Source organism: Podarcis melisellensis (genome assembly GCF_964234715.1).
Source record: "Podarcis melisellensis genome assembly, chromosome: 11".
Classification (NCBI taxonomy): domain Eukaryota; kingdom Metazoa; phylum Chordata; class Lepidosauria; order Squamata; family Lacertidae; genus Podarcis; species Podarcis melisellensis.
In genome coordinates, this window is record NC_138543.1 from 49,025,003 (window position 1) to 49,051,453 (window position 26,451).

The 26,451-nt window shown below is 45.9% G+C and overlaps 1 protein-coding gene across 1 annotated transcript; it reads left to right on the forward strand.

The window, feature by feature from the left end:
- Nucleotides 1-1,098: 1,098 nt before the first annotated feature.
- NARS1 (asparaginyl-tRNA synthetase 1) lies at nucleotides 1,099-25,338 on the forward strand. Its single transcript, XM_081929792.1, has 15 exons — nucleotides 1,099-1,292; nucleotides 5,699-5,781; nucleotides 6,542-6,607; nucleotides 7,171-7,263; nucleotides 7,469-7,558; nucleotides 10,143-10,221; nucleotides 12,016-12,086; nucleotides 13,113-13,199; nucleotides 15,342-15,563; nucleotides 16,205-16,404; nucleotides 18,454-18,589; nucleotides 19,699-19,812; nucleotides 20,715-20,846; nucleotides 22,587-22,718; nucleotides 24,460-25,338. The coding sequence occupies exons 1-15, from the start codon at nucleotides 1,250-1,252 to the stop codon at nucleotides 24,589-24,591; spliced, it is 1,680 nt and encodes a 559-aa protein (XP_081785918.1). The 5' UTR covers nucleotides 1,099-1,249; the 3' UTR covers nucleotides 24,592-25,338.
- The last annotated feature ends 1,113 nt before the right edge of the window (nucleotides 25,339-26,451 follow it).

Sequence of the window (26,451 nt, forward strand, 5' to 3'; positions counted from 1 at the left end):
TCTTAACCTGAAACTGTTCTTAACCTGAAACACCATTTTAGCTAATCGGGCCTCCCACTGCCGCCGTGCCGCCGGAGCACGATTTCTGTTCTCATCCTGAAGCACAGTTCTTAACCCGAGGTACTATTTCTGGGTTAGGGGAGTCTGTAACCTGAAATATCAAAATGTTCAAAAGTAGGGGGTCCATGGTTTGGCTTCTGAAAAACATGGAGCCCACAGTATTTAATTAGGAACCACTGTGCTAGATGATGCACAAGCATCTTGCTTTCCTTGCTACAGAAGAGTGAAAAATGTGTGTTTAATAAAGTACATATACAGCTTTCCCCCTTAAGATAGACAGCTTTTTTTAAAAGAAAGAACTACATAAGAGTAGCTAAGCCAGCAGCAAAAAAATTACAAGGAACTTGCAGGGGTTTATCACAACATGAACTTTCATGATTCAAGCATGCAAATTTAAAACAAGTATGCACACAAACTCATGCATACTCTCATATTCTGCGATTTGCAAAACCAGCATAACTCCCATGATCCCTAGCTAGCAGGACTAGTGGTCAGGGATGATGGGAACTGTAGTCCCAAAACACCTGGAGGGCCCAGGTTGAGGAAGCCTGCTCTAGATACCTATTACATCCATAAATTACCATATAGCATATACTGTATATAGCATATATACTGTATTCAACACAAAAAACAGCGACAATTTGTTGTTGATGAAGGACAGCTGGACATATAAAGGACCCCATTATCTTCAGTAGCTTAGGGCCTCGTCAAACCTAAACCCGGCCCTGGGAAACACTGTTTTAATATAATATTTTAGCTTCCTGTTCATTACGTTTGCTTTGAACGTATACTTTGATTCTCCAGCGACGTTTCACTCCGGATTTAACCGATGCAAACCGTTTCGAATCTTCCCTCCGCCCCCTTGAAATTATAAATTATAAAGCGGTAATAGAATTATTATTATTATTATTAATCATCATCATCCCCGCTCCTGACGCCGCCAGCCCTCCCCAACGAGGCGCAAGAGGCGCGCAATGGGTGGCGACGCCGGGGCGGAGCGCAAAGCGTAGCGGCAGCTACTGCTGCGGCAGCCGGCCTCGCTTTGCGGCAAGGGCGGGCTTGTGGGCGGGCAGGCCTGATGCAATCTCCCTGCCGGGAAGCGCAATCCCCTTCTTGAAAAGGAAAGGGAAAGAGGCGGCCGCCACCTGTCTGGTTCGAGGGGCGCGCGGCGCTTTACGCAGGAGCAGCGATGTCTTTGGAGATCCTCAAGCAGACGGGCGCGCTGGCCCTGGGTGAGTTTGTTTGTGTGTGTGTGGTGTGTGTGTGTGTGTGTTTTGAGCAAAGAGAGCCCGGCAGGGAAGCCTTCAGAAAAAAAGGCCCTGGGATCTGGCAAGGGCAGGCGGAGATCCTGTCTCGTTCTTAAGCAATAAGAATAATAATAGAAATTATTCAAGTTGGGTGAGATGGCGCAGCTGCAAAAAGGGCCCAGGGACAAAAGATGCGCGTCCTCCTCCTCCTTTTGCCATTGTAGCAACTGCAGCCCTGGCCTCCGATGAATGAGGAGCCCGCCATCTCCACGCGTCGGAACCAGATTTCAAGGCCCCGAGGCTTTTGGCTGCGCGCTCCGTGCGCCCTAGACCTTTCCTTCTCCATCAGCAGCTGTTTAAAAAAAGATCAGCTAGCGGCTGGTGTTAAAGGATTTAAATGGCCACTTATAGACCCGCCCTTCTCCCCCTGCTTTCCTTGGGAAGAGGTGCTGCACGCGATTGTATAGGTTTGCTGGTGCCTCGGGGCAGGGGACCTTTTCTTGTAGTCACCCATTTCCCCTGCCTGCGCTATAGCCACGTCCACTTCTACCCCTTGCAACGCAGGCAATCGGTGCAAGGGAGGATGGGCTTCTCCTGCCGCTCTTCTGTCTCCTTCCAGCCAGCCTCTTGTCGGGAAAAGCGGCTTGTAGCAATGAGTTAAAAGAAATTCAGCTTACCAGAGTCCTCCCGGGGGGTTGGAAAGTCGGGGTTCAACTTGCCAGACATGTTCTGGCTCTTGGAAGCGGGTCTCCTCGTTCCTTTTTGATTACTCATGTTGGGTGAGGTGTGCCAAGCTAAGTCCAGGCACAAGAAGAAGCTGTATTAGCAGGTGTGGGGTGGGAAGGTATTAAATATCAGATATTTAAGAGGAAGGACCCTCACCATCCCAAAAAAGAGCCTAATAAGGACTACTCGGTGTGCAAATGGATTGTTACTGGGGTGAATGGTGGACAACTGGGAAGGAGGACAATTGTGCCGGGTGGGTTTCATTTAATTCAAAGCGATTTAAATCGCAATTTAAATCACTAGTCAGTAAGACTTGATTTAAATCTTTCTTTCTTTTTACAGAAAGACTTATTCTTGCTGGTATAATCTTAATATTTACAACCAGAGGAAGGTTTCATTTTTGGAAATGTTCAGAGTAGTTTTTACAGTTATATCAAAAATTACTGATTTAGTTATACAGTGGTACCTCGGGTTACATACACTTCAGGTTACAGACTCCGCTAACCCAGAAATAGTACCTCGGGTTAAGAACTTTGCTTCAGGATGAGAACAGATATCATGCTCCGGCGGCACGGCAGCAGCGGGAGGCCCCATTAGCTAAAGCGGTGCTTCAGGTTAAGAACAGTTTCAGGTTAAGAACGGACCTCCGGAACGAATTAAGTACTTAAGCCGAGGTACCACTGTACTATTAGAAATACATAGACAGGTAATTATGAAATTCTTGTGAGGTTTAGTAAGTTAACTGTTTATATTTGGACAACGTCTTCTGCTGTACTTTGTTGGAAGGAGAAAAATAATCATTTCCTTAATAACAATTTAAACAATTTTATTTAACTAAAGTAATAACATTATAGCACATGTATCCATGTTTGTTAACTGATGTGGTCAAACCTTTTAAAAAAACAAAACAAAAAAACTTAGACTGAGTTTTAGCACACATGAAAAACTTAAAACAAATCCTTATTTCCTGATGAATAGCTTTTGGACTATAATGTAGCTTAAACAGAAAACTATCTTTAGAAAGATTTTTCCTCCAAAAGCATTTTGTTTTAAAAATCCAATTTAAATAATAAAAATCATTTTTTGTTTTTTTTAAAAAATCATTGATTTTTATCCACCCTGCCGTTGTGTAAGGCAGAGCTTCGCGCTGCCACATTTTGTGGCAGGCCCTCGCTTGTCATTTTCGCAGCGAAGTGACTGGCCTTTTAGCCGCTTTTGGGTGGCTGACTCCCATTTTCAACCACAAATCCACAGACCACCTGAAGGAAGCTTGTGAGACACAGAATTGGAAGCCCTGCCTTAGGTAATGAGAAGAAATGTTATAGAATCAACTTGCCTCTCCTGCTCTGTAGGTTTGAGGCTGTCAGTGCACTTGGGGGGGGGGATTAACTCTCCCCTCAATTGGCAGTGCTAAAGGAAGGTTTAGGGGGCGGTAGCAGCACCCCAAACCTGCACTGTACTCTTGTTGAAACCCTAAAGCAGCAGTAGTCGACGTTGCTGAATTCCAACTCCTATCATCCCTGATTGATGAAAGTCCAGCAAATCTGGAGGACACCATATTGATATCCGCTGCTCTCTCTCTCTCTATTTTTTAAAGAAAAATGAAACAAAGTGGTATAGATGCCTTTTTTGTTAGCGTGTCCTGGGCATTCTCCATATCAGTAGAACATGGCTTTTAGTTTAAAGCAGATAACATTAATATTAATTTATTTCTATCCTGCTTCCCCCCCTAACAGGGACTCAAGGTGGCTTATAGATAAAAAAGGAATAATTGGAAAAAAATATAAAAAATGTCCAGTAGCACCTTAGAGACCAACTAAGTTTGTTCTGGGTATAAGCTTTCGTGTGCATGCACACTTCTTCAGATACATGCATGCATACAAAAGCTTATACCCAGAACATAGGTGTCTAAGATGCTACTGGACAATATTTTTATTTATTCCGACTGCGTCAGACCAACAGGGCTACCTCCCTGAATCTAGAAGATAAAATAGGAACAGCTAAAGACATAGAGGTGGAGGGGAAAACAGGCAAATCATTATAGATAATAAAACCGAAACTGTACAGAATCTTCTTTTTAGAGCCAAAAGGACATTGAAGTCTTTAATACTGGGCTTATTTGGAAGGATGGCGCTGCAATAGAAAAGCTTGATTTTGGCCACAGCCGCCTGGTCTGCCTCACTTGGTGAGGGTCCTTGAAGAAGTTTAGGATGCCTAATTACCGGCATCAGCAGCCTTTTTCAGCTGTCCCTCAGGTCCACCGTTCCTCAGACCTTGTGGGGGGCCAGACTATATTTTGAAGGTGGGGGGAAAGGAACAGATTCCTGTGCCCCACAAATAACCTAGAGATGCATTTTAAATGAAAGGACACATTCTACTCAGGTAAAAACACCAGGCAGGCCCCACAAATAACCCAGAGATGCATTTTAAATAAAAGGACACATTCTACTCATGTAAAAAACCACTGATTCCTAGACCGTCCGCGGTCCGGATTGAGAAGGCGATTGGGCTGCATCTGGCCCCCAGGCCTTAGATTACCTAAAGGTAAAGGGACCCCTGATCATTAGGTCCAGTCGTGACCGACTCTGGGGTTGCGGCGCTCATTTCGCTTTACTAGCCGAGGGAGCCGACGTACAGCTTCCGGGTCATGTGGCCAGCATGACTAAGCCGCTTCTGGCGATCCAGAGCAGCGCACGGAAACGCCGTTTACCTTCCCACTGGAGCGGTACCCATTTATCTACTTGCACTGGCATGCTTTCGAACTGCTAGGTTGGCAGGAGGTGGGACTGAGCAACGGGAGCTCACCCCGTCACAGGGATTCGAACCGCTGACCTTCTGATTTGCAAACCCTAGGCTCTGTGGTTTAACCCACAGCGCCACCCGCGTCCCTAGGTTACCTACCCCTGCCTTATTATATGCTTCCTCCAGACCTACTAATGCCATTCTTTTGTGTATGGGTGGAGCTGTTTGGGCTACCTAAGAGTTGTTGCTCAGAGAACGAGTTCATTGGTAGCCATTCCAGAGAGGAGATTTAGTACCTTCTTCTCTGCATGTTCTCCTAGCCAAGTCTGATCCATCGACAGTCTCCATCTTCAGATATTGGACTGCCAGCTCCCTTAAGCCCCATCCAGCCTGGCCGGTGGTCGGCTGTGAAGGGAGCTGACAGTCTTGTGGCCTCCAGAGCAGAAACAGAGGTTCCCCACCAGTTTTTAGAGGTAATAATAATAATAGCAACAACAAATAATTTATTTATACCCCGTCCATCTGGCTGGGTTTCCCCAGCCACTCCGGGTGGCTTCCAACAGAATATTAAAATACAATACAGTGGTACCTCGGGTTACATACGCTTCAGGTTACAGACTTCGCTAACCCAGAAATAGTACCTCGGGTTAAGAACTTTGCTTCAGGATGAGAACAGAAATTGTGCTCTCGCAGCGCGGCAGCAGCAGGAGGCCCCATTAGCTAAAGTGGTGCTTCAGGTTAAGAACAGTTTCAGGTTAAGAACGGATCTCCGGAACGAATTAAGTACGGTACTTAACCCGAGGTACCTCTGTAGTCTATTAAACATTATCGAATGCAAAGCAACCGTTTTGTGTAAATGGATCTCTGTGTGAATGAATGTGTGCTATGTGGAAGACTCCTAATTTCCATGCCTGCTTTTACAGGAGAGGTCTATGTCTCTGATCGAGAGGGAAGTGACGTTACTGGAGACGGGTCGCAGGAGAAGCCTTACAAAACTGCTCTGAAGGTACCTGACAAGCCCAGTTTAGGTTCTCCCATTTTCTCCCAGGAGTTCACATCCAAGGCCAATCAGTGGGCTTATTCTGAGGGTTACGGCAGCTGGAAAGTCCTTGTTGCAACGGTGCTTGCAGCAGTTTGCACAATGTCTTTGATTGCCTGCTTTGTGCATCCTTAGCATTTCTCTGCACAATGGGTGTCAGGGAACTGACATCGGAGCCAGAAGTGGAGGCAGGGCTCCCAAGCGATGCCGGAGAAGGGCCAAGCAGGGAGAGAGGGGACTCATCGGCTGGGGAAGGAAATCAGCGTAACACCAGGGGGGCGGATGGGGGAATCGGAGAGGGGGCTCCAGGACTCTTCGCCGGGGGGAGAGCACAGGTCCTCCGCTACCCACACCCACCCTGCGCAGAAGACTTCCGCGCAGGGAAAGTAGGCGTAGACTTGGCGTCAAAGAACTTCTTTGCTGGAAGAAGTTCAAGAAACGCCCACTGACGGATTCTGCTAGCGACTGAACAGCCACGAAGTGAAGGGCTGTCCAGCCACGAAAGGTTTAACCAGGCTACCTAGCCAGGAGTGGCGGCAACTTACGCACGAGCAACCCCATATAACCATTACAATGGGGATCCAAAGAGCATTCAGGGCAGCGTTCAAAATTTGCCAGGCGCATTTTGGGAGTTGTAGTCTGACAGTGCCCTGGCTGCCTTTGCTTTTAGAACTAGCTGTCTTAAAAAATAAAACAAAACTTATTCCATCCTTTTCTCTTTTTAAAGGCTTTGCTGTCTGCCGGAAAGGAGCCGTTTCCTACGATCTATGTGGACTCGCAAAAAAAAGACGAGGTTGAGTATTAATGGGTGTTTTTCTGCCTTTTCCACGGTGAAAGGATTTGGTTTTGATTGGCAGTAGGTTCAGGACAGACAAAATATAGAGTCTGCACAACAACACATAAGAATTTGCAAGATGTAGTGATGGCACTCGCTTAGTTAGCTTTAAAGGGGGATTAAACAAATCGATGGAGGATTAATCAACAGTGACAAAAAGGTACCTGCGACAAAATGTTGCAGCGTGAGGTACTCTGTTCACTATACCAGCCAGCCTGAGACTCCATTATGTTATTTTCCTCCTCCTCCTGTTTTTGCTAATATATTGTGTTTCTGCAAAACTTTGGGGTTCTCTCAATCTTGCTGGATAACTCCTCTTGCCCCTGGATGCTTCAATTTTGACAGTGTAAATAATAGCACTTATTTTCTGAACATTGGGGAAAGGAGATGACAGCTCTAAGGAACTTTTAAGTCATCTGGTTGGCCACTAGATGGACCCTGGGGTTTTATGTTTTCACCGGAAAGCGAAAGTTAACTCTCTTCTTTACGCTTTCGCTTTCTCTTCTTTTCATCTGCCCTAGAGATGGGATACCATTTCCAAGACCCAGCTGAAGAATGTCAAAAAGCTGTGGCACAGGGAACAACAAAAAGCTGAAGCTAGAGAAAAGAAAGAGGTAAGGTTTGCAAACGTTGCTCCTTTTTCTTGTGGCATCTTCAAGACTCCCAGTGGCGTTTTAACAATCCCCCCCAGGGAATTCTGGGAGCTGTAGCTCAAATGGGGCCTTAATGCTAACGTTCCCATTGGTTCCCAGATCACTCCCCACACACTTGCATTCAGAGTAGAGTCTCGACTAAACCACTCTTTAAAACAACCCGCAGGAAGAAGATCTCTTGCGCCGTGAAAAGAACTTGGAGGAAGCAAAGAAGATAATAATTAAGAATGACCCCAGTCTCCCAGAGCCCAAATGTGTGAGTAGAGCTTGAATGCTTGTGCAGACAACCTTAACCAGCTCTTTTCAGGGGGTGGGGGGAGAGCCCTTTTAAATGACATACGCTAGGGGGTGTAGGCAATGTGGTTGCTTCCATATATTGGTCTCCCAACTCATCCCATCATCCCTGACCCATGGGATTGGGAGTCCAACAGTACAGTGGTGCCTCGCAAGACGAAATTAATTCGTTCCGCGAGTTGTTTCGTATTGCGATTCTTTCGTCTTGCGGAGCACGGATTCCCTGGGTATTAACGGTTTTAAGAAAAAGGAAGCAAACTCGCAAGACGTTTTCATCTTGTGAAGCAAGCCCATAGGGAAAATCGTCTTGCGAAGCAACTAAAAAAACGAAAAACCCTTTCGTCTTGCGCGTTTTTCGCCTTGCGAGGCATTCGTCTTGCAAGGTACCACTGTATATAGAAAAGAAAAAGGTAAAGGACACTTGGACAGTAATAATAATAATAATAATAATAATAATAATAATAAAATATTTATACCCCGCCCATCTGGCTTGGCTTCCCCAACCACTCTGGGCAGCTTCCAACAAAATATTGAAATACAGTAATGCATCAAACATTAAAAGCTTCCCTAAACAGGACTTAAGTCCAGTCAAAGGGGACTATGGGGTTGCGGCACTCATCTCGCTTTGAGGCTCAGGGAGCCGGTGTTTGTCCACAGACAGCTTTCCGGATCATGTGGCCAGCATGACAAAACTGCTGCTGGTGCAACGGAACACTGTGACAGAAACAAGAGCGCATGGAAACGCTGTTTACCTTCCTGCCTCAGCAGTACCTATTTATCTATGTGCACTGGTGTGCTTTCGAACTGCTAGGTTGGCAGGAGCTGGGACAGCAACAGGAGCTCACTCCACTGCAGGGATTCGAACCGCTGACCTTCCGATCGGCAAGCCCAAGAGGCTCAGTGGTTTTTAAACCTCTTTTGTTGACCACCAGCATTACGCTTTCCATTTTTAAGTTCGGAATAGAGTAGTTGCTTTGGAGGACGATAAATCAGGCATCCACACAACATGACCAGTCCAGCAAAGTTGGATGTTGAAGAATCATTGCTTTGACACTGGCGATCTCTGCTTCTTCCAGGACGCTGGCATTAGTTCGCCTGTCTTCCCAAGTGATGTGTAAAAATTTTATCAGCATGCTCCAACTTAGGCCCAAACTATCTTGAGAGACTGCCTCCTTCCCTACAAACCTTCTTGGTTGTTAAAATCAGCAGAAGGGGCCCTCATAGTCGTTCTGCTGCCATCAAGTTTGGGGGGGTGTGGCATTCTCTGTGGCAACCCCTGAGTTGTAGAATTTCTTCCCCACAGAGGTATTATGCAGCTTTTGGTGAATGCTAAAAATGGAACTCTTCAGCACCTGAAACGTGTTCCTGTAATCTGTTTTAACTGTTGTTGATACCAAATTTCAAATTGTTGTAACCCCACCCTGGAACCTGCTGGTGAAGCGGGGTTTAGGAAATTTGATGGTGGTGCTTTAGGGCTTTTCTGTCCAATAAGCATGCGTGGGGTTGCAGCTGCCATGTGTTAGCTGTGGAAAGTGACCTTGAGTGCTTGTGTCCAGGCAGGCTGCCAAATTTAGCTTGCAGAAATGCATGGAATTGGCTTCCCAGCTCACTGAATCGTTCCACCTCCTCTGGCAGGAAAATTGGATTGGAAAGAATATTTCTCCTTCCACCAAAAAGAGCAGACCAGGAAATCCATCTAGATTTTGACACATTTGAGGTTAGACTCAAACTACCGTATTTTTCGCTCCATAAGACGCACTTTTTTCCTCCTAAAAGGTATGGGGAAATGTCTGTGCGTCTTATGGTGTGAATGCCTATGGATGGCGGGGGGATCCTGCTGCAGTTGCGAGCAGAGGATCCATGGTTCCCCTTCCTTCCCTCCTCCAGGGCTCGCTTTGAAGCAGCAAAGCGGGAGAGGAGCTGCTTACATGGCTGTAAGCGGCTCCTGTCCAGTTGGCTGCTTTAAAGCACATGGATCCTCAGGATTTTTGCACTGGGTCACCCCAGGTTCACCATCAGATCATATAGCATGTCCATGGCTACAGCCCTGCACTAAAAAAATCACGCACCCATTGTTGCCTGGGGCCGCAATGGCGCAAAAACATGGTTACAAAGCACGGATCCACATGGATTCTCAGGATTTTTGCATTGGGCTACCCCAAACTCACTGTCAGATCACGTCTGTGGCCACAGCATGAACCACAAAAATCATACATCCACTGTTTCGTTCAGAATATTTTTTTTTCTTGTTTTCCTCCTGTAAAAACTAGGTGCGTCTTATGGAGCGAAAAATACGGTATTTGATCCTTGCCTTGTGACATAGATTGGTTGGTCCTGATACAACTGGCGAGACTTGGAGTTTTTCCTAATGTGTCTTTCTTTGCTTTTCATGTGTAAGGTATTGTAAACGGTATCTGAGGAAAAAAGCAGTAATACGCAAGGAGAGTTTCTTTCGTATTCTTGATTTGGTGTTAGGCAAGCAATCTGTGTGTATATCTTGATAATATTTTCAAAGAAAAACAACTTACTCGGCTGCTTTCTAACAGGTGAAAATCCGTCACCTAGAGGCCCACAGAGGAGAGAGAGTCAAAGTCTTTGGCTGGGTCCACAGGCTGCGTAGACAAGGTGAGTGCCGTGTTAAAAGGAACCAGTTCTGTAAAGGGGGAACAACAAACTCTAGGACCATCTGTAAACTGCCCCTCATAAGGATCAAAGCCTAAAAATTTTGTGAGAGAACTAGGGAAGTTAGTCAGAAATTTCCCAGCATCGTTGCAAAACCTCAAGTTGAAGCTTCCTTAGGGAAAGCCAGTTTAATTTAGTAGACTGACGTAGTTCGTGGTACGTATCTTATCAAAGCAGCCTATCTTTTGTTAAGACTTGGGCTGCTGTTTCAGAGCACTTTCCCCTCAGAAAATGACTCCGTTCTTACCTTGCATGCATTTGGGCTCTGCACAGAATGTGACGCTCCTTTTTTATTTCATGGGCCTTTCAGCTCCGCTGTCTGCAAACTGAAACCAATAGTTCAGAGCTGCAGCTTTGCACCTCAGTTAGTTTAACTTCCTTGTGAGGGTGTAAAATCCCTGGTGAGCTCTGTGGTACTTCATATCTGCGCATGTAGGCTTATTTTTATCATGTGTATTTTAAGTACTTTAATACAATACTTTAATGCGGTTGTTGTATTGCATCTTGAATTATGGATATTTATATATTTGTGTTTTTGTATTATGCAAACTTTGGCATTAAGCGATTAATAATAATAATAATAATAATAATAATAATAATAATAATAATTTATTTATTACTTATACTCCCGCCCATCTGGCTGGGTTTCCCCAGCCACTCTGGGCAGCTTTCAACAGAATATTAAAAACACAATAAAACATCAAACATTAAAAACTTCCCTAAACAGGGCTGCCTTCAGATGTCTTCTAAAAGTCAGATAGTTGTATATTTCCTTGACATCAGATGGGAGTGCATTCCACAGGGTGGGCACCACTACCAAGAAGGCCCTCTGCCTAGTTCCCTGTAACCTCGCTTCTCGCAGTGAGGGAACCGCTAGAAGGCCCTTGGAGTTGGACCTCAGTGTCTGGGCAGAATGATGGGGGTGGAGACGCTCCTTCAGATATACTGGGCCGGGGCTGTTTAGGGCTTTAAAGGTCAGCACCAGCACTTTGAATTGTGCTTGGAAACGTACTGGGTCCCAGTGTAGGTCTTTCAGGACCAGTGTTATATGGTCCCGGTGGCCACTCCCAGTTACCAGTCTAGCTGCCGCATTCTGGTGATAACATAGTGATAATAGCAGGCTCCTTGACTTAACTTGTTTCTTAGATCACCCTGGAAGGCTTGGCTGGTTAGGACTTGGCTACATTAGTTAAAAATCAAAACAGCTTTTGAATGCATTTTAAACATGCAACACCAGATGGAGCTGGAGAGCAAAAAAATTAATTCTTTGCAATTTTCCGTAACTTACTTTCTTTTGTTATAACAATTTAATTTCTGACTTATTTATAGCGGGGTTTTCCCTGTGTGTAGATTCATCCTTAGTTTCTCTCTTGCTTTCAATCTTCACACACTACATTTGATGAGTGTACAAGCTGTGTACACAGTAGGCGAGCTGCACAAATTAACAAGTATAAACCCTTTTCCACACAAGCACTTGTACCTGTGTTCAGGATAATATGTGAAAAAGCCTGTTCTCTCTTTCTCTCCATACTTCTTTCACATTCGGTTCCAAGCTCTTCTCCACAAAATAAAATCGTATATGCATTTAAGGTGTGGTGGGACTTCCCCCCTTGGAAATACTTACCTTCCTGGTTTTGTTTTGAAATAGTTTTGAGGGTTTGGGATGGAAGGGGATGAAGGATGCCTTTCAACGAAAGGGAATTTAAATTCTAACACTTAAGGCTTCTTTTTTGCTAGGCAAGAACTTGATGTTTATTGTATTAAGAGACGGCACTGGATTCCTTCAATGCGTCTTGTCAGACGAACTGGTAAGCTGCTTTAAAGTTGTGTGTGCACACACTCTCCCCACCCTTCTCTCTCCAACACACCCACACCCACACACCCTTGCTTTTACTCTTGTTCCACTCCCAAAACCCCAGGGCCACAAGTTAACAAAGAGAAAATACAGAGAAAGCGAGGCTGAGGAGGAGGTCTGGGTGTGCGGCATCTTTGAGTCCCTTTGATAGGTCAAGGATGATGGGAGTTGTGGTCCAGCAATGCGGTGCAGCCAACATTTAATAATGTTCGGGTGTGGAAAGTTTAGAAGAGGGCCCATTACGATCCAGTCCGTCCCAGTTCTGGAGTGCTCTGTCCTCAGAATCTGGCGGCCCACCAGAAGTTGAGTGGGCCGAGACTGCAGCGATAATCCAACACAGTGCATTACAATTGCTAAAACAGACAGGGAAAAAATAATTAAGTGGTCCATCAAGATCTCTTAAGGCCCTCAGAAATCTTCAAGCAGTCTGGTGAGAAGAAAGTTTGGGAACCACTAAGGGAGAACGGAAGGGAGCGATGGGACCTGACGACATTCCGTTGTTCTCAAACGGAATTCTATGGCTCAAACATGGCTGCCCCAAGTTCTTACATGGGTGCGGCCATGTTTTTCTTCTTCTATACGGTTCCTTCAGAGAGCAATGGAACATTGTCAAGTTCTCTTTCTCCCTGGAGGAACTTTCTCTGTTCAAGGTGAAAATGGCAGTAGGAATCTCAGTGTGCTAGCTCCTCCGTGATATCTGGGGTTTTGCAGAACAATTAAAAGGGGTGAGGGGGAGAGGCAGCGCTGAAACCTGCCTGGACTCGGGATCTGATCTGCGTCATGAATCTGCCCCAATCAAATCAGACGAGTCGTCTTTGGAATTCACAACTTATGGATTCCTCCTCCATCCCTAAGCGAGAGACAACTCTTGGCTCTCGTGATGAAGCATTCTAAGTGCTTCCCTGCTCTTTATAAAAACAAAAACAGGTAAAAGCCTAGCCCACACAGCCTGAATTTCCTCTGTTTCTCTCCCTTCTAGTGCCAGTGTTACAATGGAGTTGTCCTCTCAACCGAGAGCACTATTGCTATCTATGGAACTCTCAACCTTCTTCCAGAAGGCAAACAGGTGAGTAAGGGAGTCTGCTTGCTCTCTCCTTGCTCCTGCCAAGGGAAGGGCTCTAGCTGGAAGGTAGAGAGTTTGCTTTGCATTCCAAAGGTCTTCCGTTTGGCATTACCTGCTGGGGCTGGGGGAGCCCCTTATCTGAACCCCTGGAGAGTCACTGCCACTCAAAATGGCCTCTCTGTTCTGCAGGTAGTAGGGAATGTTGGTTTTTTGTTTTAGTTTAGGGAAGCTTTTAATGTTTAATAGACGATTGTATTTTAATATTTTGTTGGAAGCCGCCCAGAGTGGCTGGGGAAACCCAGCCAGATGGGCGGGGTATAAATAATAAGTTGTTGTTGTTGTTATAATAGTCATCCTCTTCCAAGCATGGTATTGCTCCAGGAGATGATCGGACAGGCTTTGGAAACCAATAGAGATTTGCAGATGACATGGCTGGCCTTGGTTAAGTTTCAGAAGTTGATTGTGTGAACTGATTTGCTGTTGGTGTTTTTTTCTTGTGAGAAACATGGTGTTTAGCAACTGCCACTGTTGTCTCACAGCTGGATCATTTCTGGATAAGGTCTCAAAAGTGTCTGTAAAGCCACATGCGATTTTGAGGCTCTGTTCAATGTTTTGAGAGCGAGAAGAGTGCTCAGAACTTGCAGTTTCTGTCGCTAGCAGCTGGAAGTCATTTAGTCCTGTAGACCACGGACTGCATAATTCTGTTGACTATATAGTTCTGATGTGGAGATGGGAATGCAAATAAATGGGTTATCTTGGTTTCAAAGCCAGAAATACAGCATGTATGGCGGTTAAGTGCTGCTGTAGCCCTGTGTCAACATCACACGTGTTATTCACCTGCTAAATATATTCCTTGAAAGTGTCCCCCCCCCCACAACACCCTGCCATCTCAAGAACAAAGGACTGCCAGGCTGGTTAAATGGGATATTATCAGTGAAGGAAAGAATTTTGATGGTGTTATCCCCCAAGTCTGGTTTTTCCATTGTGATACATAGATTTCAGTAATAATAATAATATAATTTATTATACCCCGCCCATCTGGCCAGGCTTCCCCAGCCACTCTGGGCGGCTTCCAACAGAATATTAAAAACACAATAAAACATCAAACATTAAAAACTTCCCTAAACAGGGCTTCCTTCAGATGTCTACTAAAAGTCAGATAGTTGTTTATTTCCTTGACATCTGATGGGAGGGCATTCCACAGGGCAGGCGCCACTACTGAGAAGGCCCTCTGCCTGGTTCCCTGTAACCTCACAGTGAGGGAACCACCAGAAGGCCCTTGGAGCCGGACCTCAGTGTCCAGGCTGAGTGATGCAGGTGGAGATGCTCCTTATAAAATCACAGGAAATGAAATCTGTAATATTAACCAGCAGGGGGAGCTCGTGGAGTTATCTAGAGAAAGAATTTAATTTGCCTGAGAAATAAGGCCTTGGCCTTTGGGATATGTTTAGTACCAGCCATGTTGTATTATTAGCTCAGATATAAAGAATAAAACAATGCAAAATCATACTGTCAGGGGATGCCTCCCGCACCCAAGTTTTTGTTTTCAGAATCTCCAGGTCCATCTGCACTGTTGATTTAAAGTAGTACCATACCACTTTAACAGTTGTGTCTCTCCCCACAAAGGAAAGAATCCTGGGAGTTGTAGTTTTTGTTAGGAGTGCTTGGTACTCCCTCTGTTCCCCTCCCAGAGCTACAATTCCCAGATTTCTTTGGGAAGAGGGACTGATTGATAAACCACGCTGGAAACTGTAGCTCTGTAAAGGGAGTAGGGGGACGACTCCCATCCTCTCCTGATCTTTGCACATTTAACTTAAATACCTGCAGGAAGAGTCTTATAACTGCATCCAACTGATTGGGAAACCTGATTGCTGGAAGGTTTCAGCCTAACACGGTTAGAAATCCCCCTTTGTGGTCTTTTGCGTGAAGTTCAGGAGAAGAGAAAGGGCTTGTGTGGACCTTGCAAGGGCTTGCAGGTGTGTCCCTGTCCCATTTTAATCTCTGCATGTGGATTTTGGACCACCTGATGTGCTGCTGTTTGCTGGTACAGAAAGCCTTGTTGGTATTGGGGTTGCAGGTGATTTTAACAGAGCATAATTATTTGTGCTCCCATCTCTCTCTCCCTATGCGCACACCCAACCATAGGCTCCAGGAGGGCATGAGCTGTGTTGTGACTACTGGGAGCTCGTTGGCCTGGCTCCTGCTGGTGGGGCTGATAACCTTGTCAATGAAGAGTCAGATGTGGACGTGCAGTTGAACAACCGGCACATGATGATTCGAGGAGAGAACATGAGCAGGATCTTCAAAGTGCGCTCCGTGGTCGTCCAGTGCTTCAGGGATCACTTCTTCGACCGAGGGTATTACGAAGTAAGTGGATCTGCTGCTTTGCTTATCTTAAAGGAAGGATCTCCAGTCTCTGGGATCCCCCTTCCCACTCCAAGAAGTACATCTGCAGCCTTTTATAAAGTTATTATTAGCTCTTTTTTTCTCTTCTCTTTTCTTACTATTTTCTGTTTAGATTTACAGTCGTGCCTTGGATCCCGAACGCCTTGGTTCTCGGACGTTTTGGTTCCCAAACACCGCAAACCCGGAAGTGATTGTTCCAGTTTGCGAACATCCTTTTGGAACCCGAACATCTGACAGGGCTTCCACGGCTTTTGATTGGCTGCAGGAGCTTCCTGCGGCCAATCAGAAGACGCGATTTGGTTTTCAAATGTTTTGAAAGTTGAACGGACTTCCAGAACGGATTCGTTCAACTTCCAAGGTACGACTGTAGTTTGCTTTTTAATTGTGATGTAAAAAGTTTTAATAAAACTTTTTTAAAAAAGTTCTTCTTTATTAGATTTTTCTCTTGCTTTTGATACCGCAGACTACTTCTGTCCTGTTCTTTCTGAACTGTACACAAAGAATCCAACATTTAGCTCTCGGGCTTAAGTTAGTTCTTCGTAAGGGGGCAGGAAATGGTGTTACTCTGTACATGCATAATCTCATTTCTGCTTCCCTTCTAGGTCACCCCTCCAACGCTGGTCCAAACTCAGGTTGAAGGAGGCTCCACTCTGTTCAAGATGGACTATTTTGGCGAAGAAGCCTTTTTGACACAGTCCTCCCAGCTGTATCTGGAAACTTGCATCCCTGCCCTGGGAGACACTTTCTGCATTGCCCAGTCCTACCGAGCTGAGCAGTCTCGGACCCGCAGGCATCTGGCAGAGTAAGAGACCCTTTTCGTGGCAGAGCTGGGGAACCTTTTATAGCCCTTCAAATATTCCTGAATTTCAAACCCCATAACCCTCAGCCCAGTGAATGGCCAGGGATGGTGGGAATTGAACAGAAAGCCTGCAACTTGAACACACACACACATTTAACTTGTGCGCGTTCAGATTTGGCAAAACAAAACAAGAAAGAAAATTAAAAAGGGGTTGGGCGTTCAGGAAAAAAGACACTGCCACCTCCCATTGACTATGTACAATTTTGGTTTTAGGCATGATAATCCGAAACTGAACCCCCATGTCTGTTGCGGGCTTGCTGTAGTTCAGCTCAGCAGTGTCAGGAGGGCCAAAGATTCCTTACACCTGATGTATGGGGCAGAGCAGTGCTGTAGCGTGAGTTGCCAGTGCCCAGGGCAAGGTCAGCACCGGCAACTGATAAGGCTAGAACAAAGGGGCAATCATTCGGCAACCTACCAAAGTGGGACAGGCTTGGTCGGGAGTGGTTATCTTTCTAAAGCTCATGCAGAGGGTGTCCTAGGAACCGGACATCTCCCAAATCTGCTCCTCAGTCCACCCACTGGGAGATTTTCTGTGTGAGGGGGAGGGCATGCTATTTATTATTATTGCTGCTTTCCTCTTTTTTCTTTTAACAATAGTAATAATAATAATAATAATAATACATTTTTATTTATACCCAGCAGCTAACACCTGTAAAATTACAATTAAAAAAAACCCCAATTTAAAATACAGGTTAAAATATAATTTAAAATGTAGCTTCATTTTAATAGTAGCCCATAGATAAGGGGAGGGAAACATAAGGGTCAGACTGAGTCCAAACCAAAGGCCAGGCGGAACAGCTCTGTCTTGCAGGCCCTGCGGAAAAATGTCAAGTCTCGCAGGGCCCTAGTCTCTTGTGACAGAGCGTTCCACCAAGTTGGGGCCAATACTGAAAAGACCCTGGCCCTAGTTGAGACCAGTCTAACCACCTTGCGACTTGGGACCTCCAAGGTGTTGTCATTTGTGGACCTTAAGGTCCTCCGTGGGGCATACCAGGAGAGGCGGTCCCGTAGGTACGTGGGTCCTAGGCCGCATAGGGCTTTAAAGGTTAAAACCAGCACCCCTAATATATTTGTGCAGAGTGGTTCTGTGCCATTTCAGAGCAATTAGGAAGTGGCCTGCAGGTTGTTAGTAACAACTGACTGTTGAGCACTTTGTGTGTGTCGACTTAAAAAAAAAAAGAAGTATTTGACCGACTGAGGTCATGAGGCTTAGTTGCAGAGGCTTTTGGGCCTAGCCTTGTCGGCTTTTCATAGCTACGTAGAAGGGAGAAGTTCAGTTCAGGTGGCTCTTCCCACCTCTGCAGCAGCGCCACGAAGAGACAGGTACCTGCCTATCTTTTAGAATTGTGAGCCACACTGAGTCCTGTTTAGCGCAGTTCCCATGTTGTGATCTCAGTCTAATAAGCCACCGTTTGCAAGGCTGTGTTTAAAGAAAAGGTGCTCAGCTGGTGCTTTTGTTGTTGTTTAGTCGTGTCCGACTCTTTGTGACTCCATGGACCAGAGCACGCCAGACACTCCTGTCTTCCACTGCTTCCCGGAGTTTGGTCAAACTCCTGCTGGTAGCTTCGCGAACACTGTCCAACCATCTCGTCCTCTGCCGTCCCCTTCTCCTCATGCCCTCCATCTTTCCCAACATCAGGGTCTTTTCCAGGGAGTCTTCTCTTCTCATGAGGTGGCCAAAGTATTGGAGCCTCAGCTTCAGGATCTGTCCTTCCAGTGAGCACTCAGGACTGATTTCCTTCAGAATGGAGAGGTTTGATCTTCTTGCAGTCCATGGGACTCTCAAGAGTCTCCTCCAGCACCATAATTCAAAAGCATCAATTCTTTGGCGATCAGCCTTCTTTATGGTCCAGCTCTCACTTCCATACATCACCACTTGGAAAACCATAGCTTTAACTATACGGACCTTTGTTGGCAAGTTGAGGGGAAGCAGTTTGCCGGCTGTGAGTTCCCAACGTGTTTTATATTGAAGGCGTCAATGTTCTCCTGCAGATACACACACATTGAAGCAGAATGCCCTTTCATGACCTTTGAAGACCTGCTGAATCGTCTCGAGGACCTTGTCTGTGATGTAGTGGACAGAGTCCTGAAATCCCCAGTGGCTGACATGCTTTATGCCCTCAACCCAGTAAGTGGCAGCGTGAAAAACAAAAGTTCTCCTCTTTTTACTAAAGCGTCTTTGCTTCTAAATCTTCAGGGGCCCAAGGCAACCCAAAGTGACTTACAACCAGAGCTTTTTTCCTAAAAAAAATGTTTAGGGGTGGTACTCATTTTTACTTGAGAAAAGCACCATCAAATCGGGGTGGGAAATGACTACAGTAAATGGACAAAAGTACAAAGAACATGCATTACCTCATATTACGTAGTTGACAGCTCACAGCAGTTTCCATATTGGCGTGAGGTTGTTTGCACTGACATCTCGTATTGAAACACTGCCCCTCAATGAGGCCAAACTTTAATCAGTAAAACAGCACACATCCACATTCCACACTGCTTCACACATTAAACGCTCACTTCCATCTGAAGAGTAGCAACAGAACTGACAATTCACCATGCTAGAGAAGAAACTTTTTTTTTTTTTAGTTTCTTCTCCCATTAGATTCACAAAACGTTTAGGGGTATGCGTACCCCTGTGTACCCCCAGAAAAAAAGCACTGCTTACAACCCAAAGAGACCTACTTTATACTGTAAGCTGATCAGAGCTCCCATCTTGTGATTGGGGTACAAAGATGATGAAATAAATGTGTATTGTTTTAATTATTATTATTAAGTTACTTGTATACTTTGGTCCGGGACGCAGGTGGCGCTGTGGGTTAAACCACAGAGCCTAGGACTTGCCGATCAGAAGGTCGGCGGTTCAAATCCCCGCGATGGGGTGAGCTCCCATTGCTCAGTCCCTGCTCCTGCCAACCTGGCAGTTTGAAAGTCAAAGTGCAAGTAGATAAAAAGGTACCGCTCTGGCGGGAAGGTAAACAACGTTTCCGTGTGCTGCTCTGGTTCGCCAGAAGCGGCTTTGTCATGCTGGCCACATGACCCGGAAGCTGTACGCCGGCTCCCTCGGCCAATAAAGCGAGATGAGCGCCACAACCTCAGAGTCGGCCACGACTGGACCTAATGGTCAGGGGTCCCTTTACCTTTATACTTTGGTCCACAAGCTACCATAACTTGCCTTTGCAAATTGTTGCTTTTGGGATACTGTGGTCTTCCTCAGGCCTTTTCCTTCCTCTGTGTTTGCAGAACTTTGAGCCCCCGAAGCGCCCCTTCAAACGGATGAACTACACAGATGCCCTTGTATGGCTGAAGGAAAATAACGTGAAGAAGGAAGACGGCACATACTACGAATTTGGAGAGGTGAGCCACTTGGTTTCCTGTTCAGCCTGCTTTTGTCCACTTGTGTTCCTTCAAAATCTATTGCATTGCTTGCTAAGTGTTCTGTGTGGGGCTGCCATGCAGAAGAAGGTTGTTTGCAGACATGGGCAGATTTCTGCATCCAAGCAGTTGACCAGGAAGGCCAGTTAAATGGAATACGTGACTCCCAAGTTAACAACAGCTACACTGGCTTCCAGTCTGTTCCCAGATGGAGTAGATAGCAAATACAGTTCTGTGTTTCCACTTCAAGTCTCCTGCCTCTTTTTAAGGGATTCCCCCTCAAATATTGTATTGTATTCCTGTAAACTATGTAGGTTCCCCGGCCCCCCTAAAACCTGCTGATGCCTCTCTCTTGTAGCTGTTTTAGCTCTATGAGGCATATTTGGAGAATGAGTTTGCTATTAGCCTATAGCAGCCTTGCACAACCTGGTGCCATGCAGATACTTTGGATTCGAACTCGCATCAGCCCCAGCCCCAACCCTAATTTGCTTCTCGGCTGCCGGGTGATAAGTGGTTTGAAGAGGGAGTCCGGCATGTATATCTAAGCACATATTGCAGGTAGAGGATCCCCCAACTACAATTCCCATCATCCCAAGCCAGGCTTGCCGTGGGTGATGGGAGTTGTAGTTCTGCAACACCTGGATGGCCAAAGGTTCCCCACACACCTGATTTATTGGTTGCCTAGTCAAAACAAGGGGCGTTCCAAATCGCAAGCTGAGTTTGCAATCTCTATATAAATAAGTAGCCGCAAGTAACGTGAAATGCCAGGGTGGCTCGAGAAACAGTTCCCTTGAGCAGGGAAGTGGCTTAATGAGCAGAAGCATGGCAAGAGGTGTTCTTAGGCAGTAGATGAGCTAATAATAAGTCTTGTTCCCTGTCTGTAGGATATTCCAGAGGCCCCCGAGAGACAGATGACGGACGCCATTAATGAGCCAATCTTGCTGTGTCGATTTCCTGCTGAGATAAAGTCTTTCTACATGCAGCGCTGCCCTGAGGATCCCCGCCTTACTGAATCTGTCAGTTTGCATTCCCCGCACATATCCCATGCAGGGGCTGAGCCTGGGGAGGGACGGAGCTGTTAAGACATCTTCTTAATGGGTGTTTTTGCCCTCTGTTAAAAGGCTGCGTAGATATATTTTAAGAGAGGCGAGAACGTAAGGGTTAGAGGGTTCTCGCAACCAATGTAATCATTAGAGCAGAACACTCCTCTTGAAGCAAGCCTTGTTTTCCAGTTGTTTTAAGAGGCTGGTGTACAATGTCACTGAGCTATACTTTAAGGAAGGGTTTTCCAAACTTGGGTCTCTAGCTGGTTTTGGACTACAACTCCTGTCATCCCTAGCTAGCAGGACCCAGTGCTCAGGGATGATGGGAATTGTAGTCCCAAAGCAACTGTGGACCCAGGTGTGGGAAACCCTGCTTTTTAAGGGTTACATCATCACACATGCATGAGCATCCCTTGATTTCTGGCACTTGCTGAATGAGGTCTGGCCAGAACAGTCTGCAGAATAGAAGTAGTAAGACTGTGTCACATCAAATTGCAGGTAGGAGACTCACTATGTGTTTTGAGTGTTCCCTGCATGTAGTAATTTAGCACATCGGAGAGAGCTATGTTAAATTTCTTTCTGATGGGCTCGTTTTCTACATGCAGGGAATCTCTTTTGAACTATGGTCCAGCCTTTAGTACCACCTCCACCTGAAGTCTGAAGTGATAAGAGCTTAGAATTCTGCCACTCAGTTCTGTGTAGAGTAGCTCTTACTCCATAGAAAAAAAACATTGTATGTTTCTAGCGACACATAGGCTCTAATCTGTGCTGGCTCCTGTATATAATCCTGTGATAATCTCTGCTGGGCTTCGTGGTGCTGAGTGCCTTCCATAAGCTTTAGATGATGGCCCAGCTGTGTTCCTATCTGGACTGGGATAGCCTATCAGTTATGCTCTGGTAACCTCTAAGATAGATAACTGCATCACATTATATGTGGGGCTGCTCCTGAAGACTGTTCAGAAACTTCAGCTGGTGCACAATTCCATGGTCACTGGGGCAAGATGGTTTGAGCATTTAACACAAATCCTGGTCTGACTGCACTGGCTGCCAATTAGTTTCTAGGCCCAAATTCAAAGTGCTGGTTTTGACCTATAAAGCCATCAGTGGCTCAGGACCGCAATACCTCAAGGACCGTCTCTCCCCGTATGAACTGACCTGGACCCTGAGATCATCATCTAAGGCTCTTCTTCATGTGCCTCCTCAATGAGAAGTCGGGGGGGGGGGGCAACACAAGAAGAGGAATGGTTTTGCTTGGCAGGGAGAGGAGCTGTACTTTCAGTTGTAGGAAGTCTCCAACCCACCTGGGAGCCACAGAAACTGGGTTTGAGGACACGCCTGGTGGGCCACAAATGGTCCAGCATCTAATTAACTTGATCCCCTCCCCCTCTTTCCTTTTTCCTTTCTCCTTCTGTGATGGAACTCCTATTTGGGGACTTCCCTGGCTTTTTTTCTGCCCACATGGGACCAGTCTGGATAGTTGGCCTTGGTGAAGATTTGACGTTTTCATCCCCCAAAAGTTGTTGATTTGAGTTTCTGCTGAAATGAGGCTGCATTTTAATGTTGTATTTTAATCCATTGTGTTATACCTGGTGTTAGCCTCCCTGAGCCTGGTCTTGGCTCGGGAGGGCGGGGTATAAATAAAATTTATTATTATTATTAATTATCTGGCTCTTGCTTAAACTGTTCAACATGCTTCGTCTTGCCTCTTTTCAGGTTGACGTGTTGATGCCTAACGTCGGCGAGATCGTTGGAGGCTCAATGCGTATTTGGGACAGCGATGAGCTGCTGGAAGGCTACAAGAGAGAAGGGATTGACCCCACGCCTTATTATTGGTACACCGACCAGGTGCGTGTTGATGGTCTTGTTCCTTTGGCCAACTTTTGCAGCACAGCCACCGTGCTCAAACGCAACACATAGAGTCGTAGACCAAGGCAACAACAAACGTTTGGCAGGCCAGTTAGTCTTTAAAGGGCTTAAAAGTTGTTGTTTTCACATTTCCCATCTGGCTTTATGTTTTCTGTGTACAACCAAGCCAGAGGCAGTGTTGAGTCTAGGATGTTGGAGCAAATTTGATGAGGATAAATCTATCCCCTGATCTTTTGCGCTGGGAGTTTTCCCTGGAAAGGGTGCCTTGCCTATTTTGGACCCCACATACGGCCATGCCTCTTCATTCGAAACCATGTCAACGCATTCACAAACCCATAGCATGCTGGGTAAGGAGGGTGGAGGACCGAGAGGGGAACTACTGCTCCTCCCTCCTGGCAGCTGCTGCCCCCTCTTGCGAACGGCTACTTCTGCTTCTTCAGATTCTTCTGAATTGCAACTTGGAAGGCTCATCTGGCAGGAGGAATTTGAAACTCTCTCACTTAGGGGCTGCCTCCTTTTTCTCCAGCTGCTGGGTGACCCAAATGGTCATGCTTGACACATTGTACGTTGCAGATGGCTGGTTTCTGTGGCAGGGGGGTGGCTCCCCTACTCCCCCACCCCACTCGCCGAAGGAGCAATTCGTTCCGATTCGTGCAATTTCCCATTGCCATTCCTGACACGGAGTTCTGCTGTGTGGCCTCAACTGTAGCGTTCAAAACCTTGGGGAGGTGTTGTCTTTCCTTAACCTGTTTTGTTTCATAATTTGCTGAACTGACGCTGGTTTTGAAAACGCCGTGTGTCTAGGGAGTGTGGGCCGATCGGGCTGATCTTAACCCCAGCCGGTGACCCAAGGCGGCAGCACGTCAGGGCTGACAGAGGGGTCTTAGGTGGAGTGCAGGGGGCGGGTTTTGTTTGCGATTGCCAGCGCTAGGCAAAAGCTTGAGGTGCTGGTACCCTCCTAACTGCTCGCTTTGGTGCCACCGCACCACTTCTGAGGATGGACGGGAGATATAAATGCAAATACCCGACCATAAGACGCACCTAGTTCTTAGAGGAGGAAAACAAAAAAATATTCTGAACGAAACAGTGGGTGTATGATTTTTGTGGCCACAGACATGATATGTGATTTGATGGTGAGTTTGGGGTAGCCCAGTGCAAAAATCCTGAGAATCCATGTGGATCCGTGCTTTGTAACCACGTTTTTGCGCCACGAAACAGTGGGTGCTTGATTTTTTTTAATTTATTTTTTTTGGGGTGCAGGCTGTAGCCATGGACATGCTATGTGATCTGATGGTGAATTTGGGGTGACCCAATGCAAAAATCCTGAGGATCCATGTGCTTTTACCTCCCCTCTCCCAGGCAGCCTCCTTTATCGCCAGAGTCCCTTATCTCCCTCCGATCGCTTGCCGGCTTTGTTTCAACACCCCCTTCCCTCTTTCTTAAAAAAAAAAAGCACGATCTGTTTTTTGCCCCTGGGCAATTCGGCTCCAGGGACCATGCATTCGCTCCGTAAGACACACGGACATTTCCCCTTACTTTTTAGGAGGAAAAAGGTGTGTCTTACGGAGCAAAAAAAACACAGTAATTTTGGGTATGCCGGCACCAGGGCACTGCTCTTGGGATGAGGCTGCGAGATGCCTGGAGACAGGCGTGTTTGTGGGTGTTCTTTCCACCTGTCCGTCCGTCGAGTGACTTGTTTCTTTCTTGTTTGGCTTTGCAGCGTAAATACGGCACGTGCCCTCACGGTGGCTATGGCCTGGGCTTGGAAAGATTCCTCACCTGGATCCTGAACAGGCACCATATCCGGGATGTGTGTCTGTACCCACGCTTTGTCCAGCGCTGCAAACCTTAACCAATGTTGCTCTTGTGGCAGAAGTCCAGCAGTCTTTAAGCAAAACCTTCCTCCCTCCGCAGAGCACATCTCAGCATCCTTATAAAGCCATCCTGATAGGAAACGCAAGAGATCAACTTGTTTTCCCTTTTCTACCTCCCAACCTTTTCCAAATGAGAATCTGGAAATTTGAATTGCAGTCCACTGATTTCAGAAAACCCTTCTCTCTCCCCCTTGCCCAGATTTTCTCCCCTCATCAACCCTATTGATATATTTTAACTTATTGATTGCTAGGATAAACAAGTAGTGTGCAGTACTTAAGAACTGCACTTCCGTAGCAGCGCAGAGCCCATAAAATAATCGGGTCGTTTGGTAAAAAGGAGCCAGAAGCAGGGCTTTTGAAAAGGGAATATTTGAGTTTTCTCTCCAAAACAAAATTCATTAGTAAGTGCACAATGTAACATAATATAATATATCTAATACAATAATCTGGGATAGTGTACTGCTACCCTGAGGGACAAACTAAGCCCCCCAGCTATTTTGGCCGTGGTCAGTGGCATCCAGTTTAAACGTTTTCCCAATCCAACATCAGAGTTCGTAAGAAAATCATGCCATCTCCATTCTCCAGGTAAACAGCTGAAATGTAGAGATGATACTGTTCTCCCCAACAAAATACTCAGCTTGGCAGAGTGACTAGAATGATAAAAGCATTACAGTGTAAAGAACCACCCAACTGAGAGGAGAACTAATAGATACCTTTTACCTCCTTCCTTACCTCTAGATACCTTTTACCTCCTTCCTTAAAAAATTTCAGCCTGAATTCTTAGAAGTGGTGGATGGGCAGAAGGCAGGCCCTTTAACTCGGCCTTGAAAAATGTCTTCATTAACAAAATGCTGCCCTAAAGTTACTACAGCTCTAAGCCGTAGTAACCTACTATTCCCTAATGGGTGAGATTAGGGTGGAGAATATGATGGTCTTTTTTTCTTTTAGCCTTTCATGTGAAAATCCTGTGTATCTCTTTGTGGTAGGATATTCCCTGCTTCGGACAACATTGAAAAATCAACCCTAAGCAATTGTACCCATAAGGATCCCTTCCTGCCACTGTATTTTCATTATATCTGCATTTTGAACATGGCACTAATTGGTGACTTCACTTGCCCAAGTAAGGGTGGCTGCTGTCCAGACTCCCAGTTCCATCAAAACGTTTTCAGCAAATGTTCTCTTGGCAGAAGCCTCCTGTGTTTCACACTCGGTTAAGTTGCTTTTCAACATGCCTTGTGTTACGTAGTTCAGAAAGATGGTCTGATACAGCTTGCATTCCAAGAACCCCAGGAACTGAAGTTTTGAGAAGGTTCTTTGATCCTTCTCGGTTTCTTGCTTATCCTACCCACTGAATGTCTTGGGTTTCTTAGGAAAGAGGGGCCAACTGAAAATTAAAGGAGCTTTCAGGTGATGAAGCTGACTGACATTGTTCCTTCTCTTTCCAGCAAGTGTTATGAAAATGGATTTTAGTTATCAAATTTAACTGGAGCAAAGTACGGGTGTGTGTGTGCGCTCTGGGTCATTGCTGTAGGACCTTGCCTGGTCAGATTTCTCTTATTCTTCTGTTACATTTCTGTGATGATTGTGCATGCCTTGTTTTCAAAGCTGGTTGGATCTCGCAAACAATAAATTCATAGCACTGGAGGGGGGAAATGGTCTTGGTTCTGTCACTGCACTGCGTGTTCTAATTTTGCTGATTTTCACATATTGGTAGAAGAATCCTGCCCTCCCACATCTTGCCTCCCTAGTTATTAAGAATGTAAGAACAGCCTGATGGATCAGGTCAATTTAGGATAGAATCATATATTTGGAAGGGACACCAAGGGTCATCTAGTCCA